General features: G+C 38.9%; 2 protein-coding genes across 2 annotated transcripts; both read right to left on the bottom strand.

Annotated features, from left to right (window-relative positions):
• Positions 1-507: 507 nt before the first annotated feature.
• LOC135646122 (primary amine oxidase 2-like) lies at positions 508-5,977 on the bottom strand. The gene is made up of 6 exons (XM_065165302.1): positions 5,893-5,977; positions 4,130-5,409; positions 3,303-3,687; positions 3,118-3,231; positions 2,408-2,952; positions 508-916 (listed from the first exon to the last, which is right to left on the bottom strand). The coding sequence occupies exons 2-6, from the start codon at positions 4,918-4,920 to the stop codon at positions 712-714; spliced, it is 2,040 nt and encodes a 679-aa protein (XP_065021374.1). The 5' UTR covers positions 4,921-5,409; positions 5,893-5,977; the 3' UTR covers positions 508-711.
• Positions 5,978-6,118: 141 nt separating this feature from the next.
• Positions 6,119-15,863, bottom strand: LOC135646123 (uncharacterized). Its single transcript, XM_065165303.1, has 9 exons — positions 15,559-15,863; positions 14,067-14,161; positions 12,897-12,964; positions 12,660-12,703; positions 10,183-10,260; positions 8,842-8,995; positions 7,691-7,870; positions 6,472-6,537; positions 6,119-6,382 (listed from the first exon to the last, which is right to left on the bottom strand). The coding sequence occupies exons 1-9, from the start codon at positions 15,699-15,701 to the stop codon at positions 6,272-6,274; spliced, it is 939 nt and encodes a 312-aa protein (XP_065021375.1). The 5' UTR covers positions 15,702-15,863; the 3' UTR covers positions 6,119-6,271.
• Positions 15,864-16,582: the final 719 nt, after the last annotated feature.

Genomic DNA, 16,582 nt, shown 5'->3' with positions numbered 1-16,582 from the left:
ATGTGCTCAGCTTGGTGCATTGTGTGCACTTTGTGGTCTTAACCAGATGATCACACATATCTCAGACAGTAATTACAGTTTCACTTTACACCATGATGAATTAGCTGACTTCTCTTTCAAACATGGACAATAGGAATCCATTCAGTGCATGTTTGTGTGTTGATGCTTGATTAAATGTGTGCGTGTGTGTGTTGGCAGTGACAAGTGATCCATCAGAAAGGTGGAGATACCAACCAAAGTAGTTGCAGTTTCAGCTAGCACCATGAATGAGATTGAATGTTTCATCAGCCAGAAGGGAATACAGTCCAAAGGAAGCTGAAAATTGCACTTTTTTTTGCTTTATCTCTTTCTATTCAGGCTCATGTTTCTTTTTTCCTTCTTTATTCCCTGATTTCTACTTTGCTTTGAGGTTGAATGCACTTGTGTGATTCATGGGCTCTACAAAGGATGAGTTTGATCTTCTAATAGGCTGAATCGATCAAGCAGTACAGAAGGTAGAAGAAGTCATTGTATCAGAAAAATATTAGCTTATTATTCCAGCAAATGCACCAGCCAATTTGTATAGCATTGCTATCTTTGTGCTTGCTTAACAATGGATACATATGATGGCATCACTGCACCAAACAGAGGTCAACAGGAAGACTTATTTCTCATAGTCACTGCAGCAAGCTGCTGTGTGTCTCGATCAAACTGGAAGAATGTTTGATCTCTTCAAACGATGAGTGTGCAGTTTGGCAAATGCGTATGCTTTGTCGGCCTCAATCTGATCAATGGATTGCTCTCGAAAAAGTTGGAAGGTCGAAGCTCGAAACCACTGCTCAGCATCGGCATCAATGGAAAGTCTTCCTGGTAGGGGATGTGATGGAAACCAACAGTGTGCCAGACGACAATGTCGACGTTCTCGATCGCTCTGTTCCTGCATCAGAACCAACAAGAAGATTTGCTTTCAGATGACATATTATGGAAGCTCTGTTACTGGAATCTGTTTTCTTCAATCCCAAGTGATGTAAGAGATGCAAGCTGATGTCTACATTCAGTAATGTTGAGATCAGATGTGACTGACAGATCAATCTGCAAGCATAATTCCTCTCACTCATGTTGCTCCTGTTGGGTGAAGGTTGTGTTTCTTCTATTCAAAATAATTTGACTGAAAGAAAATAATTAATCTGAAAAAAATAACTTAGGTTAGATCAAACAAGAACAAGATCAGGAAAAGAATTAGACTCTTTCTCCTTCAGACGAATTTGCCCCGGTGCTTACGGTTTAGCGGTAATCATCTCCTAATATACAATAACCACTTCTTGCAATAATAGTATTCTAAATTACAAGAAGAACAAACTTTAGATGTTTCTGAACTCTCTCTTTGACTATTTAGGTGAAAGATTATTTTTCAGGGTGAAAGGTCATGTCTGTTCGATCGAAAAGACATATTTTCGAGTGAAATTTTTTTATTTATTTAAAAATATTTTTAACCTACTATTTCTAATAATCTCCCACATAAATGATTTTTTTTCAATAAAATGTACATGAATATGTAAACACTAAAGAGTGTATATGCAGAAGGATATTGCATCAAGAGAGGTATTTTGTGACAAATGTTATATTTGGGCGCATACAGTTCATTGCATACATTAGACTACCGATTATGCAAGAATATTCCAACTGTGATATGAGTTCACTATTATTTTTTACTAAGTGTATATGCAAATCTATCGGAGTTTTAACTAGTCTTAATATAATTATCATATGTCTTTGAGATCTTAATCTCTAAAATGATATCCACCTCACCCATATCTTTCGTATCAAAATATTTTATCAATATTTCTTAGTTGATATGATAACATCATGATTGCTATCCATAATCAGCAAATCATCAACATATAAACACAAAATGATATAACAATTTGAAGTGCTTTTGATATAAACATATTTATCATACTCATTAATTTTAAAGCCATTTGACAATATAATTTTATCAAGACTATGGTTTATAACCTTTTCATAACCTATGTCAAGAATTGAACTCTTTGAGAGAAGAGATTATGGATGCTATGTGGATAAGTTATGATTTACCCCATAATTTAGAGGGGAACAATTCTCTCGATTAACCATATTCCTTAATTGTTGTACTCTTTCTTTCATCTATATCAAATGAAACTAACAATAAAAATTTAATTTTTTATAGAATAAATGCTTGAGATAAGATAAGATATATTTATGCATATTAGAGAGACTTATTCGGATAAAAAGATGTATTTGTTGATATGAAAAGACATATCTATTCGGATGATTATCTTTTAGACAAAAAAAAAAGATCATATCTATTTGCTTGGAAGGATATATTTACTTAAATAAAAATTTTCATTCGTTTGAATATTCATGATTTCCATATGACCATAGAACATACCTTTGACTCCAAGCAGCTAAGTTGTCGTCTCCTCTGCTGTTGTCTACGTAAAGCCCAGCTGCCCACTTCTCCGACTTGTTGTATGGGGTCACCCACACCTGCTTCTTCCCGTAGCTGGCTCGCATCTGGGGGTAGTCGTCGTCGGAGAGCAACGAGGCGGCGGGCGCGCCATTGGTGATGAGCCGATAGCCGACGTGATTCCCCATCTTGGTCTTCTTGTTTGGGTTCACAATCAGCAACTCGGCGGGCACCGACCCGATCTCCACGCGAGCGTCCGCCTCCATCTTGGCCACCTCCCTGGTCACCGTCCAGTAACTCCTGCGCGGGACGTCGCCGCCGTCGGCAACCCTCGCGGTCTTGAGCTTGGATTTGATGAAGGTGTTGTTGAGGCCATCGATGTCGAGGTCGAGGTAGTAGGTGACGAAATGGTCGTGGTAGACGCCGATGGTGTTCTCGGCTAGCAGAGAGCCATGCACGTCGGTGGTGATCTGGTCCGTGTGGGTGTAGGGCGTGCCCTTCACCTCCAGTATGCCTGTTAGGGAGACCTATGCATGCACGGCGCGGCAACATTGTTAGCGTTGTGCAAAGATTATGATGCATGCAAATGAGGGAAAGACTATTCATCTTCGATTCCTCGGTTCATCTAAAAGCTTGAATCGATGGGCGAGATGAAAGAAGATGCAAACTTCTCTTTGCATAGATCATCTCACCCCGACTTTGATGGATCCACTGGTCTTGAACTCCCAGTCGGTGACATAGTCGTAGTTGCCGAGCGCGCCGACCATCCTCACCACCAGGCTCACCTCGGGCCGGACCTCCCTGATCTGTAAACCACCACCAAATTTGAAGCATCAGAAACAATAAGCTTTTAGGAGGAGTGTAAGATCTAACTCACCATTTGTCCCGGAATTCCCAACTCCGTGTGCCGCCAAGCAGCATTTCCGCTGTAGCGCTCGAAGACACAGAACACGTTGGGAAGCTTGACGGGCTCCCCATCCTGCGTGGCGTAGTAGCCGTCCATGAACTCTGCGTTGGCGGGGCAGTCGGTCATCGGCTCTAGCGGCGACGCCCACAGGCCGAACCCGTACTCGCCGGCGTCGAAGAAGGTCCTGAAGTACCACTCTTCCGCTGGATCCATGTACGGCACGAAGACTTCCGAGACGTAGCCCCGGTACAGCACCCGCCGGCGAGCGCCCTTCTGGGCGTCGTAGACTGACGCGAGGGAGATAACGAGGCCAGCCCGGGCATCGTAGCTCAGGTGGAAGTCCCAGTTCGACCATCTGCAATTGTGATCAACGAGGAGAAGCAGAGAAGTCACCGCTGGTCTGCATCAGAAGTACGCCTCTACCACTGATTTCTTTGCTTGAATTATATTCTTCATCAACTTGGACTAATACTATACTACGATGCATGCATGCTCGCTCGTATGGTAAGTAAAGTGACGAAGATGGGATCCGATTTCAGGAATTTATGATATCCATCTTTTCAAGCTAACCTACACTTTCAACTCCCATATTAACTATGAATTCTTATTTTTCTTGGGGCATATAAGTGATTCCAACGCACCCACCGATCGAACTCCAAACCCCCGAGCTGCTGACGGCACCAGAAGAGAGTGGGCCCACCATTCGTGAGGGGACGGTCAATTTCATGCCACGTCAGATAATGAAGCGGTAAAACGAAAGGGAAGAAGAGAGGCTTCAAAGGCGGCCGCCAGTGTACCTGATCACGTGGCCGTCGATACGGAAGCCCTTCCCCGCCGGCTGGACCACCACGCCGGGCTTCGTCTCAAGCGCGAACGGGGGCCGCTGCTTCGCCGCCCGGTAGTCCGTCCCCTCCGCCTTGGGCACCGGCACCACCACCCGATCCCGGTAGCCGATGATCCTCATCTCGTCCAGGTCCACCACGACGGTGATCCCCTCCATGGGCCGCATGTAGAAGTTGGCCGTCTCCCCCGCCACGCAACACTGCAGCTTGAGCCGCCGCCGCCCCCTCCCTGGCTCCCCGAACCACCCCGCCGTCAACGGCGAGCACACCACATCGGACAGCGCCACCCCGCGCCGCCGCGCCGACTCGACGAACGGGGTGTAGTTCAGCGGCAGTGCGGCCGCCGCCTCCAGCTCGTCCAAGGTCTGAATGGGGTACCCGGAACCGCGATAGACCCGGTCGGAGACGACGGAGGCGTCGGCGACGTCGACGACGATCTCGTGCGTCTCCCCTCCGGAGCGGGCCACGACGAACGCGCGCCGCCTCTGGCGTCGGCCGCGGGTGGCCGACTGCGCCCATGCCTGCACGTCGGTCTTGTCGGGCTCGTCGAGGCTGACGTAGTGGAAGGCCAGCGACTTAGATGCGCCGAGGTGGGAGGACTGGATCACGCGACGTATGGTGGAGATCTCGGCGGCGGTGAGGGGGTCGAGGGGGTGAGACGAGCTCAGAGGAAGACATGGGTGGAGGAGGAGGAGGAGGTGAAATAGTAGGAAAAATAGGAGAAGAAACCAGAGTTGGATAGACATTGGTGGTGACTTGTGGCGGATGAGAGAGATAAGGGAAGCAGTCGACTGGGATTGCAGCACAGCACAGAATAAATACGACCTCTGCAACGCCGCCCTCACGGCTTGCTAGTAAAAGTGGGTGGGCCCGTCTCAATCAGTGGTTGGATAATACATGTCATAGAAAAACGTCCGCCTCAAGTGGAATATCATATGACGTGCGAAGCTCCACGCAAATCACCCATAAAGATCCTACGAGAGCTTATGCACGTGTGGGAATAATGCTTTGATTGAGGTTTCAATGAAGTGACCTTCTCGTTTATTAATTAAGATGGTGCTTGCTGAAGTGACATTTTTCTTTATTAATATGCTCATAATGCTTGAAAGTGTGACTCTGCATCTGAACTGATTGAATGGGTGGTCCCGACAAGAGGTAAAATACTCTTGAGCTAAGGAGTAGTACCTTTTCTTTTTGTCTTCTATGCGAACTCTGACAAAGGCAAGAAAAGTAACCTGCACCAGTTTCAATTTTGGGCCATTAGAGACATGATGGACAGACTGATAAATACAAGAAGTAACAGGAAATATTTTCTTGGATGGACTTGGAGTTCAGTAACTAAGAGCAAATCAGAAGGACACATGAGACCGTGGTTAATACTGATGTAGGAATAATATTCAGATACTAATCAAGATTAATTCTCTCAAAAGAATTTATAATGACGTTTATTTTTTTTTATATTTCTAAAGTTAATTAGTGAACGATAACCATTGTTTTGTTTGAGTGATTAATCGGAGTTGATTGGGTGCATATTTGTGTGATCTTAATATTTGAATGAATATTGTAAATGTATGCATATGTACGTTTTATTTAAATTTGTAGGAGGATCCTTAAACTATAATGGGACAGTCATGTAAAATCATCTTCTAAAGAAAAAGGGGCTAAAAATATTGGATTTAGTTGCAGATAAATGGAAGAAAAATTCAAATTTCTCTCACCGATCATTTTGGCCTCTCAATCTGCCAAGTTGGTGAGTTGCTTTTGGTCCACATAATTTGCCCTCACTGATCAATGTGTTTCACGAGGTACACTGCATCCTACCAATTTATGATTGAAATTGCATTATTCAAAAATTGGAAAGGAATAATACTATGCTGTTTATAATCAATTACGTTATGGTATATCAAAATGGAATCCTCCAGTGGCTCCCAATCATATGAGACCTACATGAGATCAGGTTGATTTGCATAATTACTCTCTCAAATATACATATTTTCACATACATTATTCTTTAATAGTTGATCATCACAACACAAAACAAATAGTGCATCAATAAATTACCAGAACGAAGCAGTGCTGCAAACCTGGAGACACACTTCACAAGGACGAACAAGGTGAATGGTCTGCTAAACGCATCAGCCAACCTTTGAAATAGGGCACAGCTTCCATTTCTGCGCGTGAGAGGGCACCTAAAGGGGTGATTGTAATCTGGGAGAAGAAAAAAGATGTCAACATTATCAATGGCTGTTCATTCGGTATTTTAATTTTAGAGAAAAGAAAGCAGGAAACAAACTGACATATCCTTCTTCCATGGCCCTGTGATCTGTGTCCTCTTCCGCTTCTACACTGTTCTTCTTGATAATCTGTTCAATGTATGGAAAAGAGTTACATCAATGATCATATTCATTCCAATTTTTCATTGTCAAGATAGAATTTTGATGCCTGTTGGATTTCTCGAAAAAAATTCGTATATGCACATCGAAAAACTTATGCAAGTCTACATGCATGGATCTATACAACTATACTATGTAATAGAAATTAAATAGATTCAATTAGCACAAACTCAAAGTCTTGGATGTGAAGAAATGTCAGCCAGATTTATCGAAAGATAGGACAGAATCATATTTGATTGTTTATTCTCACTTTTCGTTCTTTTCTAGTCACGCTTGATTGTTCTTCACTAATTATTTGTAACTACAGGATGCTTAGGAGAAAACCAGGCCATAGGCGAGAAATCAGATAAATTCTAGGCTTTATCTAAGCATTCAGGCTGTTTCTTAGCTTAAAACTCACAGATCAATAAGTTCCAAGTGATGAGGTGGAGTGGACAGCTAGATGACCTAGAAAGACCACCTACGATGCCAAGGTAGTGTGCCTCTGGCAGAAATGCTCAATTCTTACATGAAGTTTTCTCAACCTATTGTCTTTTCCAAAAGCAGGTTTGACAAAAAAAGGCTTAACTATGACAAGGAGGTTTATGATGAATAAACGAACAGAGGCTTTTTTACCTGAATCACAGAATAAAGAAATCTTCATGAAAGGCAAATGATGTCAAAATGTCATGTTACCATTGGTGGATTGACCTACATCATCTAGTTTTTGAGGAAATTGTTACTATAGTTGAATTCCCCCCATACCATACCATTTATTATCCTGGATAAATAATAGGCCCCCAAAAAAAAATTTCCTGGCATAACTTGTCATCATGTTGATGAGTAGTTTGCAGCAGTTGCATATGTACTATAAATTCAGTAACATTGGTATTAACACTATTACAGTTAAATGGAATGCAAGAACAGAGAACAACTGGTATTGAAAATTACAAGAAATGAGAATTTAAATGCAATTAGGAAACAATTAAAATGTAAGACAAACCTTTGAAGAGATCTAGAGAACACATGTATGATCACTCTACAATAAGAGATGACAAACACGAAATAGGACGAACATGTGATGAATTTCTGCAGATAAGGATTGTGAACTCAGCACATGGCTGTTAAGAAAGAAAATATTTACCACCCTCTTAAACAAGAGTTCATCTTCCACCAGACTTGATGATGCATTGTTACCAAAGCCCGATGCAGAGTCAACATCAATATTTGCATTTTGATAGGTCTCTACAGCTGGTGTGCTGGTTTTTGTTTGCTCCCACCCAAATCTGATCATAAATTTTCCCTGCTTTGTTATCTTGAATCCCTGTTGGCAACCACAACAAACAGCATACACAAACATCGTCTCCAAACCAATCCATGTTAAACTATCATCAGCTGACAAACTGTTCAGTGGCTAAAGAAGGTGATACATAAGAGCTGAATAACCTAACATCAGACACCTTTGAACATGCCTAAAAAGAATATTCAAGAATGAATATGATATAGGATGTCAGGATAAAAAAATTGATGAAAGAGGAAAGACATAAACAGAGTATCTTGCAATAGACTTGTGGGAAAAGTGAGAGGAACTGTAGCAGGACAAAGACCTAGTTTGTCGATATAAATATTTATGGGAAAAAATAACACATGCCAACAAATGCTAATGTGGACTAACAGCATGCATGGAATAAGAGTACAGAGATGCGCCTCATTAAAGAATTAAAGAACATATTTCCTACGTGTATATCAACTTTGAAGCAAAGTAGAGATTGACGTGTCTCTAAAAGACGTGTTCAACCCTTACAATCTAAATCTTGATTACTATCTCAATTTGGAAGCAAAATAGAGATTGATGTGTCTCTCAAAGACGTGTTCAACCCTGACAACCTAAATCTTGATTATCTTTTTCTCAGCTCTGATTGTCTTCTAAAATGATAACAAGAGAATTGCTAAAAGGTTGAGGATGAGTCTAGAAGCCTAATGATCACTTAACAAATCAATTTAGAAAATCCATTTCCAATTCCAACCTGAAATGTAAAACAATTAGAACAACAGTATTGTCATGACTTACATGTAAGTGTTTAACAGCTGTCTTAATATAATCATAAATTGGCTAATAATTTGTAACTTAATTCATATGATATTAAAGAACAATTCACAAACCATACGCCTATAACTAATGCTTAAACATTACTAAATATGAGAAATGGTAAACAGGTACGGGAATACAAAACTTCCTATTACATATGTGCTAATTATGTTGTGCTCTAAGACAGTTAAGGACTCAAATATTACCCTGTGATTTGCAACATCTGTTGGCACAATTATGTTCAAAAATGAACCTTCAGGATATGTCTTGGTTTTCAGCTCATTCAGTACAGCATTTATGAGAGGCAAACAAGCATCTGCAGCAAGCCTCAGGGCATGAACATTGCTCTTCCCTTCCTTCCTGGAAAACCAGTTAAGTGGCACAAAATAAGTATCATCTACCTCAACTAGAAAATATTCATCGCTTGAGATGTAAAAATGAACAAATAGCCCACCAAATTGTATCACTTCTCATCTAGAATAACATTTATATTTAAAACTTGAAATCTAGTCGACCAAGATACCAGTTGGTAATATCTAGACAAACATAAAAGACTCTGCATCCATGCATGATGGTTGCAGGTACAATTGCATGACATGAATGTATTATACATGTCATAATTCATTTATCTTATATTATACAGCCATGATCAAAAACTTACATTGCACTTGGATACAAAAGTTCATTATGCATGCTAAAGTTCTACATTTCAGGTACCAGATATGTACCAGTCCATTAATGTAGTATAGAACCAAAATAAGTGATGCAATATGTACTACAACTCAAAATAATGAAACAAATAATCTTACCAGTCACATACCATGAACCAAACCAAGTGATCTACCATGTATCTCTACTCTTATTACAATTTGGAACAATTCACATTCCAGGTAAATCAACATGTCTTATGTGTGAGTTTGACTCGCCATGTTCTAGTCCACTGGTCATGTCTTTCTGATTATCATCCATCTATGTGCAATTTTCAGCCAAAACATAATATGTTTGCAGTTGGATAATATACATCATAAAAGATACCTCCTATAGCCTGTAATTCCTATGACACAAATGACAATCAATGAATTATGTAATATGTTCACTTCAAAACAAGTAAAATGTACATAAATAGTTACAACCAGTGAGGATTAGTTTACCATATCCCTATCATTCAGAATACAAAAGAAGATGCAAAGAATACCAAATGCTTGCTTGGCAAAGGTAGCAACTAGCTTTTGGTACTAACCAATTTGCATTATACAGCTGAACAGAGAATTAATTTGTCAAAAGAAAAGAAAATCACAAATATCTTGCCCTAGGAAATACATATAACAGTCCATAAGAAATGCTACACTATTGGTAGAGCTATGTTATTTTCACCAGTTAAATCGCTATAGTATCAATTGAACCATTGAAATGTAAGTACAAATAAGTGCTGAAGATCATGCTAATAACACATGGAACACTTAAAAAATATTCCCTCCTGACAGGGTTATGGTATCATGAATTATCAGCAAGAATGCAACAGCCAAATGATAATAGCCCTGTCATACCAGTTATATGATATAGCTAAAGAAGGTACACCATATAAGAATGCTTCCCGCGCACCGGCTACTGTCCCAGAGTATACACTACATATGAAAGAAACAAGAACTGCTTATAAAAGGCGAAAATCTCTTATGTTGAACTCCAATCTACGAACTATCTTTTGAACATCAAAAAGCTAATAGCACGAACAATTATTCATGGTAAGCATTATAAATATATGCATATAAATCTGTTTTACATGAATATATAGAAAGAAAAATAAGCTAACTATGGCACTATTGCAATAAAACACTCATTTTCCAACAACACCACAATAATCATTTATGGACACCTACAAGAGCAAGCAAGTTGAAAAATCATTGGTGTCACAGTACTGCAGCGGGAAGATGAATTAGATAACAAATTGATGGCTAGGTGGCACTTAGTCTTCTTAATCAGCTGACTGGGTATTGTAAAAGAGAGAGTTAAAATGCCAAGGCAACATGCTTGCAAGACAAACAATGTTAGAAGAAGTTGCTTCTGGTGTTTCTCCTCCAACACTCAAGTCAAGCAAGTGATAAATCCAAACCAAGTTATGTAGCAGCTAGAAGAGAAGCTGTATGTCAGTGGAGACAGATCTCAGATCAATTCTGGGAAGGATACATCACAATCCCAATTGAATCTAGGTCACTTGAATGTTCAGATGAGCATGATCAATTCTGGTCTTCCCAAGAGCCGAGCGCAATGATTAGGAACTTAAGATTCTCAGTCACCACTCTTGATCTCAGAACCTGAAGTCGTTGGGAGCTGGTTGGACTGCCAAAGAGGATTTGAGAAGCCATGCAGGCAATGACATGCACAAGGCATGCGACTTGTGTCATGGGTCATTTAAGTCCAAATGTAGCCTCGTCCAAGCCAATCCAAGATCCATTACCAATTTAATTAAAGTCTAAAAGGGATTCTCAAACTGGAGCAACACATTTTCAGAGATATCACAATGTAATTTTACAACTGAATTCTCAATCATGCCTTTAACACATTTTGAATAATCATAATTTTAAATGGGCTTGAGCTGCTTGACAATCTTTCCCTCAAAGACAAAAAAGTAAACAAAAAGAGGCATAACTGAACCATTCATGTTTACAATCTGTGTTTAGGCATCCAGTAATCAGAACTTAGAACAGGTCAACTACCATACACGATGTGACTTTTTTTATTGGGAATACCTCACAATAATAAATTCCTGTACAAGGATACTCTTCTCTTTGCATTCTAATTTAGCAGTTAGAGATGTGAGTTTTCTCATGATTCTCAAAGTACAATTCAGTAAAAGTTGTAAGCCTTCCAATTCTATATGTGAATGATATCCCTCTCCCCCTCCGATACGCATGTCATTTATATCCTCCCTTCCTCATATATCTTTTCATCTTCCTGCAAATTAATTTTGTGCATCAAGACCACTTACACCTAAACCTTAAGTACTTTGTTTTCTCTCAATTGGTCAACAATCATAGCTTAATGATAATTTTTAAAATACCCTTAAAAGAGGCTTTAGTCTTGCTAATTTGGCTTTCAGATTAACCATCAAAGACTAATATTACAGAAATGCATTTAGCCAAAGAAGAGTCTCCAAATCCTTTCTCTTCTCAACCTTTTTCTTAAGACTTTCAATTGCGTCAAATCTTTGTTCCCTGAATGTAGAATTGATTTAAATCCTTTACCCTGATATCCGGTCTCATCACTTGCACCAATTTAATATTGAGTCTGCAAAGACAGTGTCCAGGAATGTCATCCCAAAACAAATAAACATCACTTTAGAAACTAATGATGTTGAAGAGTATCTACTGCTCCAATCTGTAAACCAGCTGTTTTGATTGCTTTCTTGGCCTCCTCTACTTCTAGAAGGTTTTTGAGAAAACTGAACCATGACAAGAATTTGACATCAAAAGATATCAATTATCAAGAGATATAAACAAAGAGATTAACGTGATTTATTATCAAAGATGATAATAAAAATCGAGTAAATAGAACAAGTAGATTCAAAATTTGAAATTCTAGGATGCTTTAAACAAAATCTAACAAATGATTTAATCAAAAACCTTCATATTCCAAAGTTCCCCAAGTAAGGAATGGCGTAGAATACATGAAATAATTCTTATTTGTAAACAACAACAACAGAGACAACAACTATTATTGATCGGTAAACAAGCTGTGATGCCCCCACTATAATTTATTAGTAATTAAAAATAATATTCCCATTTTTTTGAAACAAACATCACAATGCAAAGATGGCCATTTTCTTTAGTTCCATTCTGTATGGGCACACATAGCAAACTACATGCAGAACTGAACAACTTCATTCAATATTCACCACTTTCACCATAAAAAATCCTCTTTAGAGTGCAATTCAGTTTCTTGAGTTACACTCTTAATTGTCATAGAATATAACTATTAAGATCTAAAAGACAGATACTATAGAAGACAATAACAACAGATTACTAACATGTGGTATCCACAGTTGCTACCAATATTGATGCCACTAATCACCTGAAACATGCAGAAAAAGGGGTAAATTTCCAATAACATATAACCTTTAGTTACTTAAGTATATGCAAGATGCACGACTGAGTACTATTGTTTAGCAAATAGCATAAGGTGCATAATAGTAGCCTCTGTTAGAGTAAAATATTTCAGTAACATAAAGCATGATTAGGCCATTTGGGTCAAGTAATAAGGTTACCAAATCAGGAATTGTACCAACAAAGAGTTTCCCAGAAATTCCCAAAGAAGCACAATCTGCAGGAGTGCCTGCAAATTGTATACACATATATCACTTTTACTAGAGTAATAAGATAACATCAGAATTAAGAATTTGTCAATCTAATTTCAAAACTGATGAGAGAAGTGGCAAAGTAGAGCCAAAATTCATGTCAGTGAAACTTAGAAAAAGCTAGTTTATGAGACCCAATCAAAACTCCAAAGGTTTGACGCCAGTTAGAAATCTCAATAGCAATGGTACTTGGTATTTAATTAGTGGCAGACGTTCAATAGGTTGTCTAATAAGAGTATTTTATTTTTTAGTTATAATATGATCAGCTAGAATCTCATGAATGTGGGATGTTTGGGGAAGATTCAGTAGAGAAGAAGAATATGAAGTTTGACGATCAAACCAAGTTATTGAAACCCCACATATTACTATGTTTCAAAGACTTTTAGCAGAGCAATGCAAGTTCTTCCCATCCACCAAGATCCGGGAATCACAGCCAATAGAGGAATTTGGTCCAAATCTCTTATCAAGAATAAAAAGCTCTACCATACTGAAAGTCTGAAATAATGGAAAAAGGCTCAAAGGAGCATGTAGGAAGCTAGCAGATTTTTTGGAAAGAACTTCCTCTTCTAGATGATGGTAAGATCAAACTTCTAGTTCAAAGATGTAATTCTATGCTTATGGAAATCTGAATTAAGGAATGGAAAGAATTGGTCAAGGGGTCAGATGCTTTTTAAACTCTAAAGAACTTCACACAGAGAATGCCCTTATCAGCTAAAACTCTAAATGAATTAATACACAGAGCAATATGCCTCTCACCTCTTCCTGTGGCCAGTTCTCTTTAACATTTTAAAAGACCACCTTTTTTGTGGTCCAGGTGCCCATAAATGAATAATTGTACAGAGTATTAAAACTATAGAGAGCGGGACCACCATAGAGAAACTTTAGCAGAAATCAATTTTGGACTGCAAAACATTGAGACATGACTTCTTAGATTTCAACAAAAACAATAATCATGGAATGCCACTGGTAAAAAAATTCAATCTAATATAAATTAGTTGAAGGCTTGCCTCAAAACAAAAGTGTCATTGGTAAACAAAGGATACTAAGTAGCCAGAAGCAATAGTAGATAGTTGGAAGAACCTGATACTGCAAAAGCTGTAGCACCCATAATCTCAACACGTTTAGCACTGAGAGGACGACGCCAAGTAATGCCATGTCCAACACCAGATTGGTCACTGCATATATCATGAGAGAAGACAGTTTACCATGTCATGGTAAGTGCACTTTGATTGTTATCCCATTCTGTGCAACAATCAATTTTATGATACAAAGGTGCCATAATTCTGAACAAGGAGTGTATCATCTTGGCATATTAGGCATAAGGCAACAAACATTTCCACTACTACAACATCAGAGGTGTAACATTTTCAAACAAGAATTTTGTCATGTTAATATGGTGGACATGGTTCAATTTTGCAATGTCCGCAAAGCACTTGACCTGTATAAAGCCATGCCAGGATAAAGATGTGTGCTGAACCAAAAACCTTGACTCAAAGAGTGTTAAGAGACATCTGTATGAGATCAATTGAATAAATACACTTGCATTGATCTTGTTATGCATGATTGACCTTGTGACATAATATGCAGTATAGGCCAATTGGACTTGGCATTGACCAGGTCCGACACTAAAATCTATGGTTTCTCAATCAGCTATAATTATCCCAACATCTTCAGATATGCCAAAGCATATGCTCAAATATGGCCAATAACCATTAAGTCCAACTGATACCAGTGGATTCTAGTAGGTCCTGGTAGAATTTAATCAGTTCCAACAAGTACGTACAATTCGAGTCACTTTATAGCTTTTTATGGCTTATTTATATTTAGATATGTAGTCAGACGACAGATACTGCCTGAAACAAGCACAATGAGCACCTCTAATCCCTGATTAAACTGCATAGCAGCATCCCTTGGTTTTCATATGTCAGCTAAGTCCAGATACACCCTGAACACTGGGTAAGAGCTCAGAATTCCTGGTTGCTGGTAGCATGATATGAGCCGATCTGGTAAAAGGGATTGCTTTATATTTCGACAAGAAAATGTTGTACATATCCAACATCAGGAAATAGCTGCAACAGAATCAGTTTGCAGCACCCACGAAGGCATATGAGATGCGATCAACAAGGCTGGTAAAAGGCGGCAACAAAAAAATCTAGCTATTAGTTTCTTGGGCCTCACTGGCCTCCATCTACTGCTAAATCAAGCTTCTGCTTTAGCAGACTTCATATTTGTGACCTCCGTCAATTGATAAAACAAGAAAAAGGAACAAAAAGATGATGTCCTACACCGAACAATGACACTTAATCCCCATATTCCAAGAATCGTAGTCCGAGAACTCGCCAGTTCAGCACAATTTCCTCAATCTCTATACGTGAAACAGCAAGATGCCAACGTTTCAATTACTGACAAGTTCTCACCAAAGAAACATTACGAAATCAAGCACGAAGGTTGTGTATTGCGATAAAGAAACGGATCATAACGAGAACCTCCAAAAGAGCAAGAAAGAACATCGTGAGACTACGCATCGAAGGTTCTGTACTGGCGGAAACCAAAGAAATAGAGCAGGGCTCACGAATCGGGAGCGCAGACGAGGACGCGGTACCGATCGGCGGCGACGAGGAGGTCGACGAGGAACCGGAGCCCCGGCGCGTCGATGCCGTCGTCGTTGGTGACCATCAGACTGGGGCGAGGATCGGCAATCGCCATCCCGTCCATCGCACGCCCACAAACACTGGGGAGGGTTCGTCGTTACTTGCGAGGATTTGTCGGGAAAAGGGCACGGAGATCGAGACTGGTACTCAAACCATGTAGCTTTTCTCCGTTTGTTCTTTCGGGTCTTCGATAAGTCGAAGTAATAGAATCGATTCGACGTAACGGAACAATAGCATATTTACCACTAAATGTTCCAACATAATATATATATGTCACTTATACGCCTCTCGTTCCTCTAAGCAAAGTGTCCCATAATTCTATATCTATCTATACAAAGAATAAAAAAGAAATCACGTAAAAAGAAGGTTTCCTTTCAATCTTGTTGGGAAATACGAGCGGCAAAGCAATTGACGAAAGTAATGAGTGTTTGTTTATATATTACTTATATTTATTAAATTTAATGACAATGAAAAGAAAGTAATTAAGTGTTTAGAGGGATATAATATAATATATAATTTTAAAATATAGGGTTATGGTTTATTTTATCATGTGATTTTGGTTATGAATTTTTTAGACCTTTATAGTTTACTTGTGTTTAAATAATCCTTATATTTTTAAAAATATAATATATAAGTCCTCTCGAAAATATAACATATAAGCTCCTCCTGTCAAGTATGAATTAACAAACATTTGAGTTTGATACGATATGCTAACTCATAATAAATCATTAATATAATATCATGTATAATTTATGGTTAAGATTTATTTTAATTATTATAATTTCGATCATGGACTTTTTAAGTCCTTATAGTTTACTCGTGTTTAAAATAACTCTTAAGTTTTTAAAAACGTAGCATATAATCCCCTCTTGTCATGTCTGAGTTAACAGATGTCAGAGTCTACTTACGTGGCATATTAACTCACAATACATTATTAATATAATG

This window comes from Musa acuminata, chromosome BXJ3-8, assembly GCF_036884655.1.
Source record: "Musa acuminata AAA Group cultivar baxijiao chromosome BXJ3-8, Cavendish_Baxijiao_AAA, whole genome shotgun sequence".
NCBI classification, from domain to species: domain Eukaryota; kingdom Viridiplantae; phylum Streptophyta; class Magnoliopsida; order Zingiberales; family Musaceae; genus Musa; species Musa acuminata.
The sequence above is the reverse complement of the archived record's forward strand: the minus strand, read 5'-3'. Positions and strand labels throughout refer to the sequence as shown.